This window comes from Cervus canadensis, chromosome 11 (assembly GCF_019320065.1).
Source record: "Cervus canadensis isolate Bull #8, Minnesota chromosome 11, ASM1932006v1, whole genome shotgun sequence".
Taxonomy (NCBI): domain Eukaryota; kingdom Metazoa; phylum Chordata; class Mammalia; order Artiodactyla; family Cervidae; genus Cervus; species Cervus canadensis.
The window spans coordinates 34,923,956-34,942,251 of record NC_057396.1 but is presented as its reverse complement, the minus strand read 5'-3'; the positions used below and the strand labels follow the sequence as shown (position 1 = coordinate 34,942,251).

At 35.8% G+C, this 18,296-nt stretch overlaps 1 protein-coding gene across 2 annotated transcripts in view; it reads right to left on the bottom strand.

The window, feature by feature from the left end:
- Nucleotides 1-790: 790 nt before the first annotated feature.
- The window catches only part of COPB1 (COPI coat complex subunit beta 1), a 35,366-nt gene continuing 17,860 nt past the window's right edge, over nucleotides 791-18,296 (bottom strand). For both annotated transcript variants that reach the window (XM_043481677.1, XM_043481678.1), the window contains exons 13-22: nucleotides 16,918-17,078; nucleotides 15,969-16,089; nucleotides 11,364-11,591; nucleotides 11,031-11,210; nucleotides 8,590-8,734; nucleotides 7,466-7,585; nucleotides 4,821-4,966; nucleotides 4,132-4,221; nucleotides 3,036-3,191; nucleotides 791-1,138 (exon numbers count right to left, since the gene is read on the bottom strand). In XM_043481677.1, the coding sequence (XP_043337612.1) occupies nucleotides 1,079-1,138; nucleotides 3,036-3,191; nucleotides 4,132-4,221; nucleotides 4,821-4,966; nucleotides 7,466-7,585; nucleotides 8,590-8,734; nucleotides 11,031-11,210; nucleotides 11,364-11,591; nucleotides 15,969-16,089; nucleotides 16,918-17,078 (1,407 nt within the window). In that variant the 3' untranslated portion in view covers nucleotides 791-1,078. The remainder of the gene's footprint in view (nucleotides 1,139-3,035; nucleotides 3,192-4,131; nucleotides 4,222-4,820; nucleotides 4,967-7,465; nucleotides 7,586-8,589; nucleotides 8,735-11,030; nucleotides 11,211-11,363; nucleotides 11,592-15,968; nucleotides 16,090-16,917; nucleotides 17,079-18,296) is intronic.

Here is an 18,296-nt window from a genome sequence, read left to right as displayed (position 1 = left end):
ATACATATATACAATGGAATATGAGCCTTAAAAAGGAACAAAATTGTGCCACTTTCAGAGACATGGATGGACCCAGAGACTGTCATATAGAGTGAAGTCAGAAAAACAAGTATCATATAACGTCACTTATAATGTGGAATCTAGAAAAATTTTTACAGATTAACTTGTTTGCAAAGCAGAAATAGACACAAAGATTTAAGAACAAACATATGGATATCAAGGGAGAAGAGGGGAGTGGGAGTATGGAGAGACTGGAATATGTATACATAGACTACTATGTATAAAATAGACAACTAATGAGTACCCACTGTATAGCACAGGAAACTATTCAATGCTCTGCGCTGACTTAAATGGGAAGGAAATCTTAAGAAAAAGGGGATATATGTATACATACAGCTGATTCACTTTGTTGTATAGCAGAAACTAACACAACATTGTAAATCAATTATACGCCAATAAAAATTAATTAAAATGAAGATGGATCTGTTTTCTCAAGGTATTTGATACTTTCTTCTAGGACCTAAATTTCAGAGAAAAGCCCTTTAGAACACGATGAGGCATTTTTAGATACACTGATGTCAGAATATTAAATCAGTAACCATTAATCAAGTAAATCAAGGCCTATCTCATTTCATATCACTGTATCTTTAAATTATCTTAATAAAGCTCATAAATTCTCAACTCAAACAGCAATTTAAATTTATAATAGAAATCTATAATGCAACTAAAAGAAATTGTTACATAACTAAAATTATATAATTACACATTTATTCATAAAACAACAAAAGACTTAGGAATAGATCTGTTTATTGTACTGTGAAAATGGTCTTGATACATGTGAGAAACATTATATACTTTGAGGACAGCATTCAAAATTGTTAAGACAAAAGACAAACTATAATTTTAAAATCAATCTTGATTTAAGGGAAAGGCTATAAATTATTGGCTGGAATGCATTCAGCATGAACTCAGATTCTATATAACACAAAAGCACAAAAAGAGTACAAAAGATGTTGGAGTCCAGTAAGCCCATACCTAAATTTTAACTGTAAAGCTGCAAAGACTTTTTTGTTTATTCTTATATACTATTTTTCTTCTGAGACAAGTTGATTTTATCTCCAAGACTTAAGGCCATTCCCTGTAAGAAAGAATGATACAAAATTATTAAAACTATGTGTAATCAGTAGGTTATTCCATCTTACCAAGCCCCCATTCAATGATACCACATCAACACTGAAACTAAGATGTACAAAACAGACTCAACAAAACTTTACTTAGTTAAGTACTTGTAGTGCTAGATTTAAAAAGAGTCATTAGATTTCAAAAAACTAAAGAATATATTCACAAATACCCCACAGTAGTTAATCCGATTGCAAATAAACCAGAATGACAGACCCAGAAGGTGGGCCATTTATTAAAGGAAGGAGTTCTATTTCAAGAGTGAAAAGGGAAAGTGAAAGTTGCTCAGTCATGTCTGACTCTTTGTGACCCCATGGACTATACAGTCCATGGAATTCTCCAGGTCAGAATATGGGAGTGGGTAGCCTTTCCCTTCTCCAGGGGATCTTCCCAATCCAGGGGTCAAATCTAGGTCTCCTGCCTTGCAGGCAGCTTCTTTACCAGCTGAGCCACCAGGGAAGCCCAAGAATACTGAAGTGGGTAGCCTATCCCTTCTCCAGCGGATCTTCCTGACCCAGGAATCGAACCAGGGTTTCCTGCATTGCAGGTGGATTCTTTACCAAGTATGATTATTATAAATACGCGTGTGTTCTTAGTCGCTCAGTTGTGTTTGACTCTTTGCGACCCCATGGATTGTGGCCCAGCAGGCTCTTCTGTCCATGGGGATGCTCCAGGCAAGAATATTGGAGTGGGCTGCCATGCCCTCCTCTAGGGAATTTTCCTGACCCAGGGATCAAACCCAGGTCTCCTGCATTGCAGATGGATTCTTTACCATCTGAGCCAGAGTGAGGTTGCATTAGATGCATATATACTATATATATTATTGGAAATATTAAAATAGTATGTATTATAGATATAAAATAATATAGTTATAAATATAAACTTAATATATAATTATATCATTATAATATAAAATAATATATATTATAAATCTAAAAATTGTATACATACACATATATATATATGCATCTAATGTCAACAGTACAAGTCTGTAAGGAAAGACTGGCTATAATTTCCAACAAGGGAGAATTTTTTTTTAGAAGGAGTTATTTCACAAGAATAAAGAAATCAATAGATGGTTATTTAAAATGGGATAAATAAAATGGGCATTTATGCGATTAAAACAAGATTTGATATTACTATACTACCTAAGGTTAAACGGGCCAAAAGGGACCCCCTACTGGTCCCCAACATTAATAGCCAAACATGTCTGTTCTATTTACCCAGTTTTAAAATATGCATTTAAGAGGCTACAAAAATTTGCACTGAGATATTTGACCAGTAATTATTGGGGCAACAGCTAGACCAAAGGGGCTGAACTCCTCAGCTCAACCTCACTCTGGAGATGCCAGAATTTTTTATACAAAGGTCAGTAAAATGGACAGGGGAAAAAAAAAAAAGAAAACTTCTAAAACCTCTAAGACCAAGCTTGTTGATTGGATTGATTGGATCCTAAATGAAAACAAAGGTTAAATGCATAAAAATTTACAGAATTGAGATGAAAGTATATAAAATTGGTACATTTAAATGGACTTTACATAAGACGGTTGGCATCCCAGGTAGCTCAGTGGTAAAGAATCCACCTGCCAATGCAGGAAACATGGGTTCAATATTTGGGTCGGGAAGACCCCCGGAGAAGGGAATGGCAACTCACTCCAGTATTCTTGCCTGGAAAATCACATGGACAGAGGAGCCTGGCGGGCTACAGTCCTTGGGGTTGCAAGGAGTCAGCCACAGCTGAGCACGAGCAATGCAGAAAACAGCAGTGTGCCGGAGCATACGTACACAGAAACGGGAGAGGCACAGATCCTTCTCTTTATTCAGTTCAGAGACCATCTTAAAAAAGCAACCGTTACCTGACTCTTTGCACGAATTCTTATGTGGCCAGTAACAGGGGCCTCTGGTCCCTGTTGTATTGGCTTCTCAATGCTAACATTTGCAAGTGCATCTTCTCCAAATATGGAACGAGCATAGAGGTTGGCTGCCATAAAGCCACAGTAACCAGAAAGTGCCTGCAAGAAATTTGTGATAAATTCAATACTAGAGAACTACACATAAGCAAGACTAAACAGCATAGGTAAATTATCACCACTTAAAGCAGCTTATTCACCACTTATTCATACATGACTGTATGAACTTGTTGATACTCACAGAACTACATGTGTAAAATGCGTGAGCTTTACTGTGTCTGTATCTCGATAACCTGATCTTAAAGAAATAGCACTTATCCTAATTTGCATTTCTATATTTTCTTTGTTTAGAGTTGTCTGACTGCCTCCTACACCAGACCTTAAGCGCTATGAAGAAAGACTATTTTTATTTTCTCCATTATTGTATATCCAGCAGCTCACAGAGTATGGGGCATATAATATTTATCAGACTCAGTATCTGTTGGATAGACTAACATGAATTAAAGCCTACTTGATTCGGTCTGGCAGTATTCTTTCACTGATTAAATAAGTACCACAACATTAGCAGAAATTTTATAAAGAAAACTTCCTTACATTCTCAGCTTCAGTTTTTGGTCTTTCTCTCTAGTCTTTTTTTCATACATACACAAATATAGCAGAAAATCAGAGTATATTAACAATTCCATACTTGGTCAGACATATTCTGACCCACAATCAGAATCAACAGAAGAGGTCAAGGACACTTTCTCTCTAGTACACTGTGGAGCAAGTCTTCAGTTGAAATGAAGAAGACTGAAAAGAAAAGCCAACCTGACTATTTAGTTGGGTCACTGCTCGAGGGACAAGCAGACACTGCTCCTGTCTCAGCAGAAAGCAGTAAGCAGGTTCACACATTCTACGGGATAGTTTTCTCTAACTAGTCCAGAATGACACTGCTTTTCTCAGGCTAAGTAAAAACACAATATACTAGAGGAAACGCAAGAAAGCCAAGAATCTACCATTACTCTGTATCAAATTTAAGAAGTACCCAGGCAAATCTTACCTTCTCTGGAGTGAGGCATTTCATGTTGGTTGACTTTAGTATGTGCTGTAAATAGTCGTTTAAATCAACTATATTTGTGTTAACTGTCACCTGTACAGAGGAAGAGAAAAAAAGTCAAGAGATTATACTTTTAACAGAGAGAAAGTTGTGAATTTCTTATCTTGGGGCTGATAAAACAATCACTTATGTGTCATATTAAAACCTCCTTCCAAGTACTTAAGGGGAAAGGGTGGACAATGAAAAGTAAATGACATCTACAAAATCTAACAAACTGTAGGCTGGTATCAGAACTTTCGAGTACAGATAACTTCACAGACAATCAACATGTTGTATATAAAATAGTTCCAATAAAAATCAAAGCTCACAGGAACAAAGTTCACTAGCAAGCCACTGACTTTGCAAAGCTTCTATTGGATACTTATTCAATGGTAAGTTTCTATTCATATACACAAAGGATGGAACATTGTTTATAATGTCTTGAACAATTAGATTAATTATAGAACTGTTACTCTCACCAATTTACAACAGTAACTTAACCAAACCACTTGCATGCTTTCCAGTTAAGGCTAATTTGTAAGCACAGATACTGAAAGACTTTGCTTTTCACATCTGGGATTAATTTTATCAAAGAATCCCTCAACACTAGCCAAAAAAAAAAAGGAGTTTAAGAAAATCGTCTAAGGACTAACTTTGTTTTCCCATTCAAATTCAGCCCACATCTGACGGAATTCGGCATCAGTGCAAGTTGCAGGCTGTATATAGTCCATGATGTCAATGTGAATATCACTGAGGACCACACAATTTCTGTCACTTGCTGCTCCAGAGACATCATAAACTGCAATTTAAAAAGATTCCCAATCACCACCAAAGGCAAATTTTAATTTAAAAGTTTTCATATTTCTAAATAACAACTATGATACTAGCAAATAGTTTTGCTTACTATATACTGGGCTCTATTCTATATATTTTACAAATTAATTACCTATTTAATATTCCCATCAATCCTATGTTACAGTATTATTACTTTCCATCTTATAGAGAAACAAAAACAGAAAAGTTAAGTTGCTAGGTCACAAAACTGGTTAAGTGGTAGAGGCCAGGATTCAAAGTCAATGAGTGCTTGCATAGCCGTTGCAATGTGTTATAGACACCGTGGAAAGATATATAGATAATAGTGTTCCCACACTATTAACAGGTGCCTAACAAACATTTCTGGATGAATATTGCTGAGCTATAGTACTTAATGACACAATACTGTTTGATACTATAAATGTTTCTTCCATTGTAGAAAGTCATCATCTGACTGGAGCCTACCTTTCCTCCTTTTAGTCTCTCCTCTTGACATTCCCCCACGCTATCTACTTTTAGAGAAAACTAAGCTTACCAAGAGTAAGTTCCTTTAATTTTCAGCCCCATGTCTAAAAATAAATGTATTTTTCTCTGAATCAACTTATCAACTTTCACCGCCTCACTTTTGCTGCCTCTTCTCTTCAAGGTTAATACTTGCTGCCATCCGTGATGCCTGCTTTGGTTTAGGACCTCACTCCATCAGCCATCACCTCTTTCACTCTTAATGTCTTTACCTTCATACTGACTTTCTTCCATTAGAGTTTATGAACATAGTCAAGGCTCTTGCATCTTCAAAAAAATCTTCCCTCATGCTTTACTTCTTTTCTGGCTACTGCCCTCTCAATCTTATCAAAACCAAGGTCCTACACTCAGAGTGATCTACACTCACTATCTCTATTTCTCCAAGTCCAATGAAGCCCTGAACCTACCACCATTACCCAAGACATACCATAAGCAATGTTTTAGTATCACTGACAGTCAATCTAAAGGACCCTTCTTGTAGATCTTCTGCAGCTTTGGACATGTCTTCAAGATTTTTCCTTACTTCTCTAACCACACTTCCTTTACAGGCTTCTCCTTCTTTTAATACTGTTCTGGATAAAAAAACTCTGCACAGCTTTTAATATTCTTGTTCTCTTGGATTCAGTTTTCAAATCTCCCCTCTCTAGCTCTTTATACCCTCTTTAGGTAATTTCTTCCATTTCTATGGTTTAAAAACAAATATTTATCTCTACTTTAGATCTTCTGTTCAAGTTCCAGGCTCATCTCGAACTACCCTTCAGTAACTTAAAGACCCTTTATTATATCTCTCAAATCTGTCCTTCTCTCCTGTGTTCCATTTCAGTGATTAACATAAACACCAACCCAACACACCCAAGGAGGAAATCTGAGGGCTGCTCTAGCCACTTACTGTTCAATCAGTAACCATGTCCTGGACATTCTACCCCCTTAATATCTATTATATCCAGCCCTTCTCTTCATCCTGGCCATTACTGTGCTGGTTCAAACTCTCCGTCATCTCTCACCTGGGCTACTGCAAGTCTACCAGCTAACCTTCCTGCCTCTTCCAATCAGTCTTCTTTAGTGCGGCCACAGAAATATTTAATCATGTGATTCACCAATAATTCCTCAATGGCTCCTCTTTATATCCAGGATCAAGTCTGAAAGTCTTAGCATGACAAGTACAGTACAGCTGCCACTGACCTTCTCAACCTCGCTCTCTTCTACCATCAGGCTCTAGCCCACTCTCAACTCCAGGTATATCAAACTACTTGCATTTGATTCAACTGAATCTCTGTCTGTAGATCACTTACTGATCTTTCAAAACCCCACTTGAGCTTCAGCTCCTCCACAAAGCCTTTCCTCCCAACCCCCCACCACTCTGCGAGAAATAACCGAACCTCTGCACAGACTTCCACTTCACCCAGCACAGGCTTCTGTCACAGTACTTAACATTCTGTACTGCACATTATCTATTTCATGTATTTGTTTTCCCTTACTCAACTAGAAGCTATCTGAGGACAGAGATTTTTTTTGTTCCTACCACAGAAACTGTTTTTTAAAAAAAGAGAGCTTATTGACTAAATACCTTTGTGCAAGCTAATCCCTAGGCGGCCTGGCAACAAACACCTGTGCACTTAGTTCAACGGTTGATAACATTCCTTCCTCCGTTATAAAGCCTTCCATAGTTAGCATTTCCCCACTATGATCCCAAAAAACATAGTATATAAACTAGCTGTCAGCATACTGTATTGTAACTTTATATTACTTATTCTTCTCCTCTTGCTTAACAGTTTGAGGACAGTGACTCTCATTTCTGTACATCCAGAACATAGTACAACCCTGAATAGCACAGCAGATGCCCCATAAATCAATAATGAATGGATTCAAGTCCTGTCCTCAAGAAATGTCACACAGCTAGATCATTACAGAAATTCTCTAATAAAAACATCCAAACATCACAGGCTATAAAACAATTCCTTACCTATATTACCAAAAATTATTCCATTTTCTGTTGATGCTACTTTGACATTAGCTTTGATATTTGCAAAATCATGAGGAGCAAGAGTCAAAGGAGATGGCTTTTCCACAAGTTTCAAGTCCCCTGAAAAAAAATTTAGACGTGGCTAAAAAGACATACATAGTAACCTCTCCAAACATAAAACCTTAAAATACAGCTCAATAGTTTCTAGCAAAACAAGGAATAAAAGAAGGATTATGATTCAAATATGAGGACAAAAAAAATCATTTAACACTATTATTTACATCAATATGCACAGTTTCTTTTCAAAGGTAATAGGCTTCTCAGAATAATCCTATATTTAAACTCATTTATGTGTGTGTGTGTGTGAGGGGGTGGTGGTATTTTGGGCATACCATTTTATTTCAGTGAATGGATAGAAACTTTTCAAAAAGCTAAAGTCTTAAACTATACACTCCATTACAAAGAAAGATGAAACAACCTGAAGAAAGAATTAGTTCTTTATGTAGGCCTCAAGCTATGCTGAGGAAGACAGGGCAGAACTATGTTCTCCCTTGATTTCTTAAAGTCTCTTAACTCTTGCTTAAGTCATACAGAATTTTGTAGGGAAAAGTGCACTGTTCCTGCATACAATTTGTATTTTCCAACCTCAAAGCCAGATGTGTAAATGATCAGAGAAAGTCTAATTCATGTGTCTTTATTAAGAAGAAAAAAAAACTCATATTGCTAAATGTGATAATGTATTACTTTGGCCACACATGGGGTATGTATTTAGTTATGAACTCAGAAAATACCTTGTTCTGCACTAATGCAATTGAAATTAACTAAGCTACCTGGTAAATCTGTAATATTTCTTATATATATATTTATGTATATTTAATAGTTCTTATGTATATAAAAAAAATTGACATATGTTAGATCAAGTTCATTGAATAAACCTATACAGGAGTACCAAAGAACATAAGCATAAGAAAGTATCACAGAGGCTCAGAAACAAAGACTTGATTCAAAATATCACAAAGGGCTCAAGAGAATTCTTATACTAAAACTTGTACACTTTCTCTTAAAAACCTGTCATAAAGATTTACCATATAATAAAATTTTCCTTTTATGGTAAATTTCCTTACCCAGAGTAGCTAACTCTAACGTGCAGTTCTGCAAGGTGTCACTGGTTTGGTTCACAACAAGTACATCCAGGACGATATCATACTGGTTGACATGAACATAGGCTTCTGCATACACAGGGTCTGAGAAACCTGTCAACTGGGTAACCTGTCAAACAAAAATAATCAAATGACTGAGACAATCAAATATATCCTAGCCAAATGACTAGAAATGTTAGGTCATTAACAGATGTACTTAGATTAAGCCAGTCATTCAAAATGGGTATAATAAAATTGTTTTATAATTTAGACATAGTAATTGAAGCTTACACACTACCATGTTAAATATGTTCAGCAAATACATTAAACATTATCCCAACTTAGGAACTGAGTAGATATGAACAGATTTTCAGTTAAATCCCTCAGGACATACACTTACTGGTTGTTACTCAAACTCGGGAAAAATAATTAGAAGCAAGAAATTCTTGTAATTCCATGAAGATGAATTTTTAGATGGACCCCCACCAAAACTTTTAAAAAAACACCCAGTTCAGTTCAATGTTCAGTCATGTTTGACTCTTTGCGACTCCACAAAAAAAAAAAAAAAAGAAAGAAAAATCCAGAGTATATATAATATTTTTAAAATGTAATAATCACCAAAAACATAGGCAGAAAAAGAAAAAAAAATAGGTAAAGTAGACTACATCAAAAATCACAAACTTTTGTGCATCAAAGAACATTACTAACACAGTGAAAAGGCAACCCACAGAATGGAAGAAACTATTTTGCAAATCATACATCTGATAAGGGACTTGTATCCAGAATACATAAAGAAATCCTACAACTCAACATAAAGAAAACAACCGACCAGATTAAAATCACTTGCAAAGGACCTGAGTAGACATTATACCCAACATCACTAATCACTAGGGAAATGCAAATCAAAACCAAAACAAGATGTCACTTCATATTCATTAGGATGGTTACTATAATGGAAATGAAAAATAAGTGTTGGCAAGACTATGGAGAAATCAGAATCCCTTCTGCATTGAAGGTTGGAATGTAAAACAGTGCAGCTGCTATGTAAAAAGTACAGCGGTCCTCAAAAAACTAAAGCAAAATCACTATACTATCCAGCAGTTCCATTTCTGGGTTTAACACAAATGAAAGCAGATATCAAAGAGATATCCAAACATCCACATTCATGGCAGCATTACTCACAACAATGAAAAAGGTGGAAGCAACCCAAGTGTCTATCAACAGATGAATAGATAAACAAAATGTGGTATATATTTAGCCTTGAAAGGAAAGGAAATTCTGACACATGCTACAAAATGGATGAACCTTGAAGACATTAGGCTAAATGAACTAAGAAACCAGTCACAAAAGGATGAAATTGTATGATTCCACTAATATAAGGCACCTGGCATAGTCAAATTTACTGGGATAAAAAGTAGAATGTGACTACCAAGGGCTGAGGCAAGACGGGAATGGGGAAATATTGTTTCATGGGCATAGAGTTTCAGTTTTGAAAAATGAAAATAGTTCAGGGGACAGATGGTGCTGATGGTTACATAATAATGTGAATGCACTTAATGCCACCGAACTGGACACTTAAAAACAGTTAGGAGGGGATCTCTCTGGTGGTCCAGTGGTCAAGAATTCACCTTGCAATGCAGGAGATAAAGGTCTGATCCCTGGTCAGGCAACTAAGATCTCTTATATTGCAGGGCAACTAAGCAAGCGTCATAACTAAGACCTGACGCAGCCAAATCACAACTGATATATATGTTTTTAAATAAGTTAAGAGCGTAAATTTGATTTTATGTAAATTTTACAATTTAAAAAAACAGTGAAAAAATTTTATAACTGTAATACTGTCAATATCAATTATCAATTTTAAGGGAGAAAGTGTTTTAGTAGTTCCTATTCTGCCACTGATCTTACCTTGGGCAACAAAATCAATTTGAGACTGTTTACTTATCCAACAGAGGAAGGATTAAACTAGGTCATAGATGTGTAAATTTAATATTTGAGAAAAGAGAGGTATCAGAATAATTTTCCTAATGAAATCCTATATGGAACTACTGTTTAAAGTAGCAGGGGACAGGAGAAACTGAAGGCAGGGTGTGGGGAAGGAGGCTAGTGTTGTACCTTTTAAAAGCTCTAGTTAACCTCTCAGGATCCCTTGGCTCTATGTTTTAGTTTACGGTAATTTGACACACAACTGGAACAAGTTATGAAATCAGCCACGGACTAACAGTACTAGCATATAGAAAAGTATCAGGTTCCACCGAGTTTCAATTCATGTTTAATGAACCTGTCAATCACAGTAAGGACAAAAAAAATATGCCGTACTAGTTATTTTTCTTTTACAATAAACAGCAGGACCAACACATTCTTGATTACTACTTTCTTAGGCAGTCAACTTAAATAATCCACTGGTGTATTTGACATATCGTTACCTTGTTAAGTTTAGATGCTAGGGGATCTGCGGCTTCTTTTCTCTGCGTGTTACCCATTGCTGCCAGCAAACTCAGCTGAAACTGATCTTCCTTGCAGTTCATTTCATTCTTTGCAGTTAGTTGCATGAAGGAAATGGGGTCATCAGGCTGTACTGTCACATTCCTCTTTTCAGATTCTTTCTGTGTTGCAAAAACAATATACCAACTCTTTAATTTGGAAAAAAAGATAGCTTTCAGAGGCCTTCAACATAGACACTCCTCACACATGAGAACTGAAAAATCAACAACAAAGAACACAAAGCACTTTTATGCCTTTATCATATATAACCTTACCTTTTGGGATAATTTTTCTTCTTCAAGTTTAGCAGATAACATGTGAGAAAGGGACTGTCTGCATTCCTTATTGAAAATGTCATTCATTAAAGGTGAACATTCAGATAAGACCTTGAGGCACAAGGAGATTCGATCTACATCATCGTCTGTAATTGGCTTCTTAGGAAGAGAGGATTTTCCCAAATGTAGGATAGTGGCCATGAGCAACATGGCTTCAGCAACAAAAGACTAGACAAGGAGAGAAATGGTTTATTTACTGTCACGCTTCTTCAAATGCAATAATGTCACTTTAACTCAAAATCCAAGAAATTAAACCTAATATCACTTAACCTGAATATTTTAGATTTTATTTTTTCACACCCTTCTTCCTGCCACCCTCTAAAACCTTCATTAACCCTCAGCTGATTGAGAGCAGAGGCCTTTAAACTATTTTCTCTTATACTTTCCAACTTCAGAAAGATAAAAGAATGATTCGTTGTTACTGTTCAGTCTCCAAGTCATGTCTGACTCTGTGTGACCCCATGAACTGCAGCACGCCAGGCTTCCCTGTCTTTCACTATCTCCCTGAGTTTGCTCACTCATGTCCATTGAGTCAGTGATGCCATCCAACCATCTCATCCTCTGTTGCCCCCTTTTCCTCTTGCCTCAATCTTTCCTAGCATCAGGGTCTTTTCCAATTTGTTCTTCGCATCAGGTGGTCAAAGTACTGGAGCTTCAGCTTCAACATCAGTCCTTCCAATGAATATTCTGAGTTGACTGCCTTTAGGATGGACTGGTTTGATCTCCTTGCAGTCCAAGGGACTCTCAAGAGTCTTCTCCAACACCACAGTTCAAAAACATCAATTCTTCAACTCAGTCTTCTTTATGGTTCAACTTTCACATCCATACACAACTACCGGAAAATCATAGCTTTGACTATATGGACTTTGTTGGCAAAGTGATGTCTCTGCTTTTTAATACACTGTCTAGGTGTGTCATAGCTATTCTTCAGGAGCAAGTGTCTTTCCAATTTCATGGCTGCAGTCACTGTCTACATTGATTTTGGAGCCCAAGAATGATACACTTCACCAATTGTTAATATTCTGCCAAAACTGCATTCTTCTTCTAGCCATATATGTACATTTATTTTTTTGACTTGGGCTTCTGAGGTGGCTCAATGGTAAAGAACCTGCCTGCAATGCAGGAGATGTGGATTCAATCTCTGGGTTGGGAAGTTCCCCTGGAGAAGGAAATGGCAACCCATTCCAGTATTTTAGCCTGGGAAATCCCATAGACAGAGGAGCTGGGAGGTCTACAGTTAGTTCATGATGTCACAGAGAGTCAGACTTCTGACTTACCAACAACACAACAATAACAATTTTTTTGGCTTAACATATGAAAGTAAGAATCTTGACTTCATAAATGCTTTAGCAAACATCTCTTGATTCAGGACAGTTTCCTGGATAATCATAATATCATTAACTCACCTAAGAAATGTAACAATTTCCAAATATATCTACTACACTCCAAATTCAACTAGATCTTCCTAATTGTCACAAGAATTTTTTTTTTTTCAAATCCAGGATCAGGTTCATGCATTTTATTTGATTATTGTTCTCTTTAGCCCCTTTTAATCTAGACTGGTCCTTTGGTTTTCCATATTGTTTTCCACCATTGTGATGTAAATGTATCTACACATTGTGATCAGCATACATATATGAAAAAATTATCAGAAGCCTGGGAAGAATAAATGTAATAATCCTTTGAGTCCAGATATGGTCTCCAGAAGGAAAGAGAAGGGGAGACTGAAAAAAGTAGCTAAAGAAATAATAACCAAAAATTTCTCATATTTGATAAAAACTATAAAACCACATATTCAAGAAGCTCAATGAACCATAAGCAAAGGAAACATAAAGAAAATCACATTAAGGCACATGCTAATCAAATGACTGAAACCTGAAATTATAATTATAGTGATAAGTAGAAAATCCAAAACCAGCTGGAGGAAAACAGGACACACTCCACAAAGAGGCACAAGGGCAACATCCTGATAGTACTGAAAGCCAGAGAACAATGAAGCAACATCTTTACAGTGCTAAAAGAAAAAACTGTCAACCTAGAATGCTATACCTACAAAGATATCTTTCAAAACTGATGGAGAAATAAGGGCTTTTTCAGACAAACAAAAACCTAAAGAATTAACTGTTAACAGATCTGTACTACAAGAAAACTTAAAGCAAATTATTTAGGCAGAAGGTGTATGATACCAGAAAGTCAGATCTACATTAAGAAATGAAGAGTGTTGGAAAAGGCATATATGAAGGGAAGCCAAGACAGCACAGTGATGAACAACCAAACTTCCTTCTGCCTTGTACCAAAGGTGGCAAATTTCTTGAACTAGTAGGTTACCAGAAAGCTGGTTCTCCTAAACAGATTCCAGCAAATGCTCTCCCAACTTGCAGAACCAAGACATAAAATGTTAGAGCCTTTTAAGAAGCATAATTTAAAGAACAGACAAGACCTAAATACATAAGGGCCCTCAGAGAGTTACAAAGTAAGTTACTCCTCATAAATAAAAGTAATTCCTCCAACTAAAAAAAAAAAAAAAAAAAGATAATAATTCCCTAGGAAAAAAATAAAAAAATAAAATAAAAAAAAAATAAAAAAAAAATGAGCACGTTTCAAAATAAATAAATAAATAAATAAATAAAAGTAATTGATTAAAAAAGATAATACATCTTATAATTTACCTGATCTTCTGAATCTTATTTATGGATTTATGAGGAAAGCTATATGATGGAAATTTTTTTTAAAAATCCTTCAAAAATCCCTAATCTAAAAATAAAGTGTCTTATTATATGGAGGTTTGCCTACATGAAAGAATCTAATGGATTATCATGGAACTATTAAATACTATTATGATTAGGAAGGGTTTAGAATAGCATAGGGAACATGTTATAAAGTTAAATGAAACTACAATATGGCAAAACACAAAATGAGCACTACTAGGGAGAAAGTGTTTCACAGATAAAAGTCATAATAAACTCTTTCTGAGGAAGGAAAGGTTTTCATTAATATATTTGGTAATGTAATCCTGTCTTTTGAGGTTTCTATCTCCACTACAATAGTAACAAGATTTGTACTTCAGGCTTTAACCATGACTGATTTTCTTCTCATTAATTTTCATTACATCACTCCTTATTTTAGCAATGTGAAAAAAGATATGAATAAAAATAAAATAAAAAACACTCAGTTTTACAACAAAGTGATTTTTTTTTTTAAATGAAAGCAAAGACATTTCATTTCTCAGGCAAATGAAAGCTGAGAGAATTCATCAGCAGCAGACCAGCAATATAAGAATAATCAATTTCTTCAGGCAGGAAGAAAATATCAGATAGAAATCTGCATGTATACAAAAAATGAAAAGCACTGTAAGTATAACTTTTTTCTTACTAAAAAATGTTTAGAAGAAAACTGACTATTTATAATGGATGAATGGATAAACAGTAATAGCAGAATATTAGACAGCCTGAGAAAAGAAAGAAGTTCTGACAATGCTATCATTCAAATGAACCTTGAAGATATGCTAAATGAAATAAGCCTGTCACTGAAGGACAAATATTGCATAATTCCATTTATACTAGGTGTGTATAACAGGCAAATTTATAGAGGCAGAAAAGCAGAATGGTTGTGGCCACGGACTAGGGGAGGGAACATGGGATTATTGTTTGCTGCTTATTTTCAATTTGGGATGATGAAGTTCTGGAGAGGGATAGTGGTAATGGCTAAAACAATTTGAATGTACTTAATGACACTGAACAACACACTTAAAAATAGTTTAAATGCTAAACTTTATGTTACATGTATTTTACCGGGAAGAAAAATATGAAAACAAAACAAAAATGGAAAAAAAAAAAAAAACCCACCCAGAAAGGTACTTGAACTTTGTCCTGTTTCCAACTCTCAACTACTTAAAACTTGCTAAGTATATCCTTTCCCAACCTGAGTCTGGTCACTAGGTAAATAAGAAAAGGGAAAGAAATGGTACATGTATACATAAAAGATAATTGACTATTTAAAGCAAAAATAATAATAATGTATCACAGGGTTGATTAAATGACACACAGAAATACAATATAGGACAATAACATACAGGATGGTAGCAGGGGTTGGGTAGAATGACAGTACATTATTACAAATGAGTATACAGCCAGAATGGTCAGAAGCGATGAAGAAGGTATGAACTGCAAAAATGGGAATATATTTAAGAGGCATTTCTAGGATAAAACAGACAATGACTGGCAGGATGAAGATGTTGGAGAGAGAGGCATTTCCTTCACTGGGCTTTGACTAATCCCAGCAAACAGAAATAACTTCATAAACCCTTGTATCACTTCCACTGGACTAATCATACTGTGTTGTTATTACATTACTATGTCAATTTTACAATCATTATATTATATATATATATATTTCATTATATTACTGTGTCCATTTCCCCAATTAAAGCATAAGGTCTTTAACGACAGGAACTTAGCGTTCATTCACTTTTGGGTCCTCATTGTTCAATGCATATAGCAGGCACTCAATATTCATGTTAGGTAAATGTAGAATAAATGAACTTACATTTTGCTTTTTCTTCTCCTGAACCAAAGCCACATAGCGCAAGGCAATCTTGGTCAGAGTTGTGGCAAGGGAGGCAGCAACAAAGAAATCTCCATCCAGAAGGAATCCTCTTAGGGGAGGTCTGCAAAGCAATCAAGGCAAATGAAACCCACCAACTTCTTAAGCAGCATGCAGCTTCTGTATAAATGACTCAAGGAAGCCTATTTCATGCTCTCGCTGCCACCCTTCAATGATAAAGATCTCAACTAGCTCCCTCTTTACCTCTCAGAATAAAAAAGGAAAAAGAAAAAAAAAAATACATGGCTTTAACACATCTGCAATGTTAAAGGAGCTAAATAAATAAAGAGAAAACGGTTAAAGGTGTATATTCATTTATTACATCCCTTTGGGTAGTTCCAAACCTCTTTAAGCCTCAATTTCCTCCTCTATGAAATGTGGCTAATCAACAGCATACTGTCGAAGACTATCAGAGACAAGCTATTTATTTAGTACAATGCCTAATACATAGTAACCATTAAAATTTTAGACATCATCAAAATTTTCATCATCTTCACTATATAATTGGAGAGCAAATATGGAGGAAAACATCAAAATTTTATTTCATCATCAATGAGAAGTACAAAATCTTGAAAATGTGTTTTCCAAATGTTATTTGGAAATAAAACTCAAATATCATTTGTTACCTCCACCTAGTATTTTCTATGTGAGTAAAGTAATCTTAGTTTAAATAGAACACAGTTCAATGAGAATATTTATTAGGAGCAAAGAATTAAAACTATTAACACAATTTCTGGAAGAAAGAACTTAAACACCCTTTTCCTTCCAAGTACCTTAAATAGTGACGATTTCTATTTGGGTCAAAAGAGTAAACTAATAAAAGAAAGAAATCCTCTGACTGTTTTATACACAGAAGTATAAAAGCTTGCAGGGCACAGCTGCTGCAAATTACCTTTCTTCCTCTTTCTTGGTTGGTCTAGAACTGCTAAGGGCACTCTGAGTTGCATAGGTGCCCATTTCAGTTACCAATTTCTGAACTGGCCCCACAGTTATTTCTTCTTCAGGTTTTAATTCACCAGCTTCTTTTTTAATCTCTGACTCTACAATTGGGATCTAAAAATCAAACGGAAGCATCAAATATCAGTAGGAAGCCAAACATATTTAAATATTCAATAATTTCTATAGCTCTCTACAGAACTATTCCCTCCATGGAGTTTTTGGAACTTGGGACTCCGCTTCCAATCTTCTTTCCCCCCCAGAATAAAGCACTGAGGACGGGCGCTTTGGAGTTGGATGCTGCTGTTAGTGGTATGTGCTGAATGTGTTAGTCACTCAGCCACGCCCAACTCCCTGCAACTCCACGGACTGTATGCAGCCCGCCAGGCTCCTCTGTCCAGGGAATTCTCCCGGCAAGAATACTGAAGGGGGTAGCCACTCCCTTCTGCAGCGGATCTTCCCAACCCAGGGATCCAACCCAGGTCTTCCACAGTGCAGACAGATTCTTTACTGTCTGAGCCTTCAGGGCAAATTAATTGAAACTACTTTGAGCCTCAATTTCTTAATCTGTTAAACCGAAATCTTAATTCTCTACATACAAGTTACTGAAAAGGAAAATGCTTACGACAGTGACTAAGCCTTATTCTTCTTCTCCCTCACTTTCGTGAAATCTAATCAAAACCAGCACCCATCCTTCCGTAAAATGAAATAAATCTGACTTCTGTGTATGTAGTCAGATTTACCAACCTCCTCTTTTAATTTTTTTTTTTGGCCACATGGCATATAGGATCTTAGTTTCCCCAATCAGGGATCGAACCTGCACTCCCTGCATAGGAAGTGTGGAGTCTTAACCACTGGACTGCTAGGGAAGTCACCCAACTTCCTCTCTTTTAAACCAAGTAGATACTATGTATTTATTTCTTAATACCAGTCTATCATCTAATTTATGAGCTCCAAGAGTTGTCAATCATTATCTACCGACTCCCTAATTACATAGAGGAAAAACCTGATGTCCAGTCAGGTTAAGGAAATTATACCCAAAGTCCCAGAGTTATTATTGGCAGAAGCAAGACTGGAATCCAGGTTCCTAACAAGTACTGTTCTTTCTATTCTACTATATGGGCTTGTTTAGATGAGGAAATGCTGCCGTTTTAGTACATAAATAGGTATTCTAAAGTCAGCCCTGTTCTTACAAGAATTCTTTTTTTTAATAACACAGAGGATTAAGCAGAGTTTTATAATTCTTTTTCCTTTTTAAAAATATATAACCTTTTGTTCAAATAAAATTTTACCCAGAATGGTAAATAGTACAGATAAAAGAACACGTGTTATGGC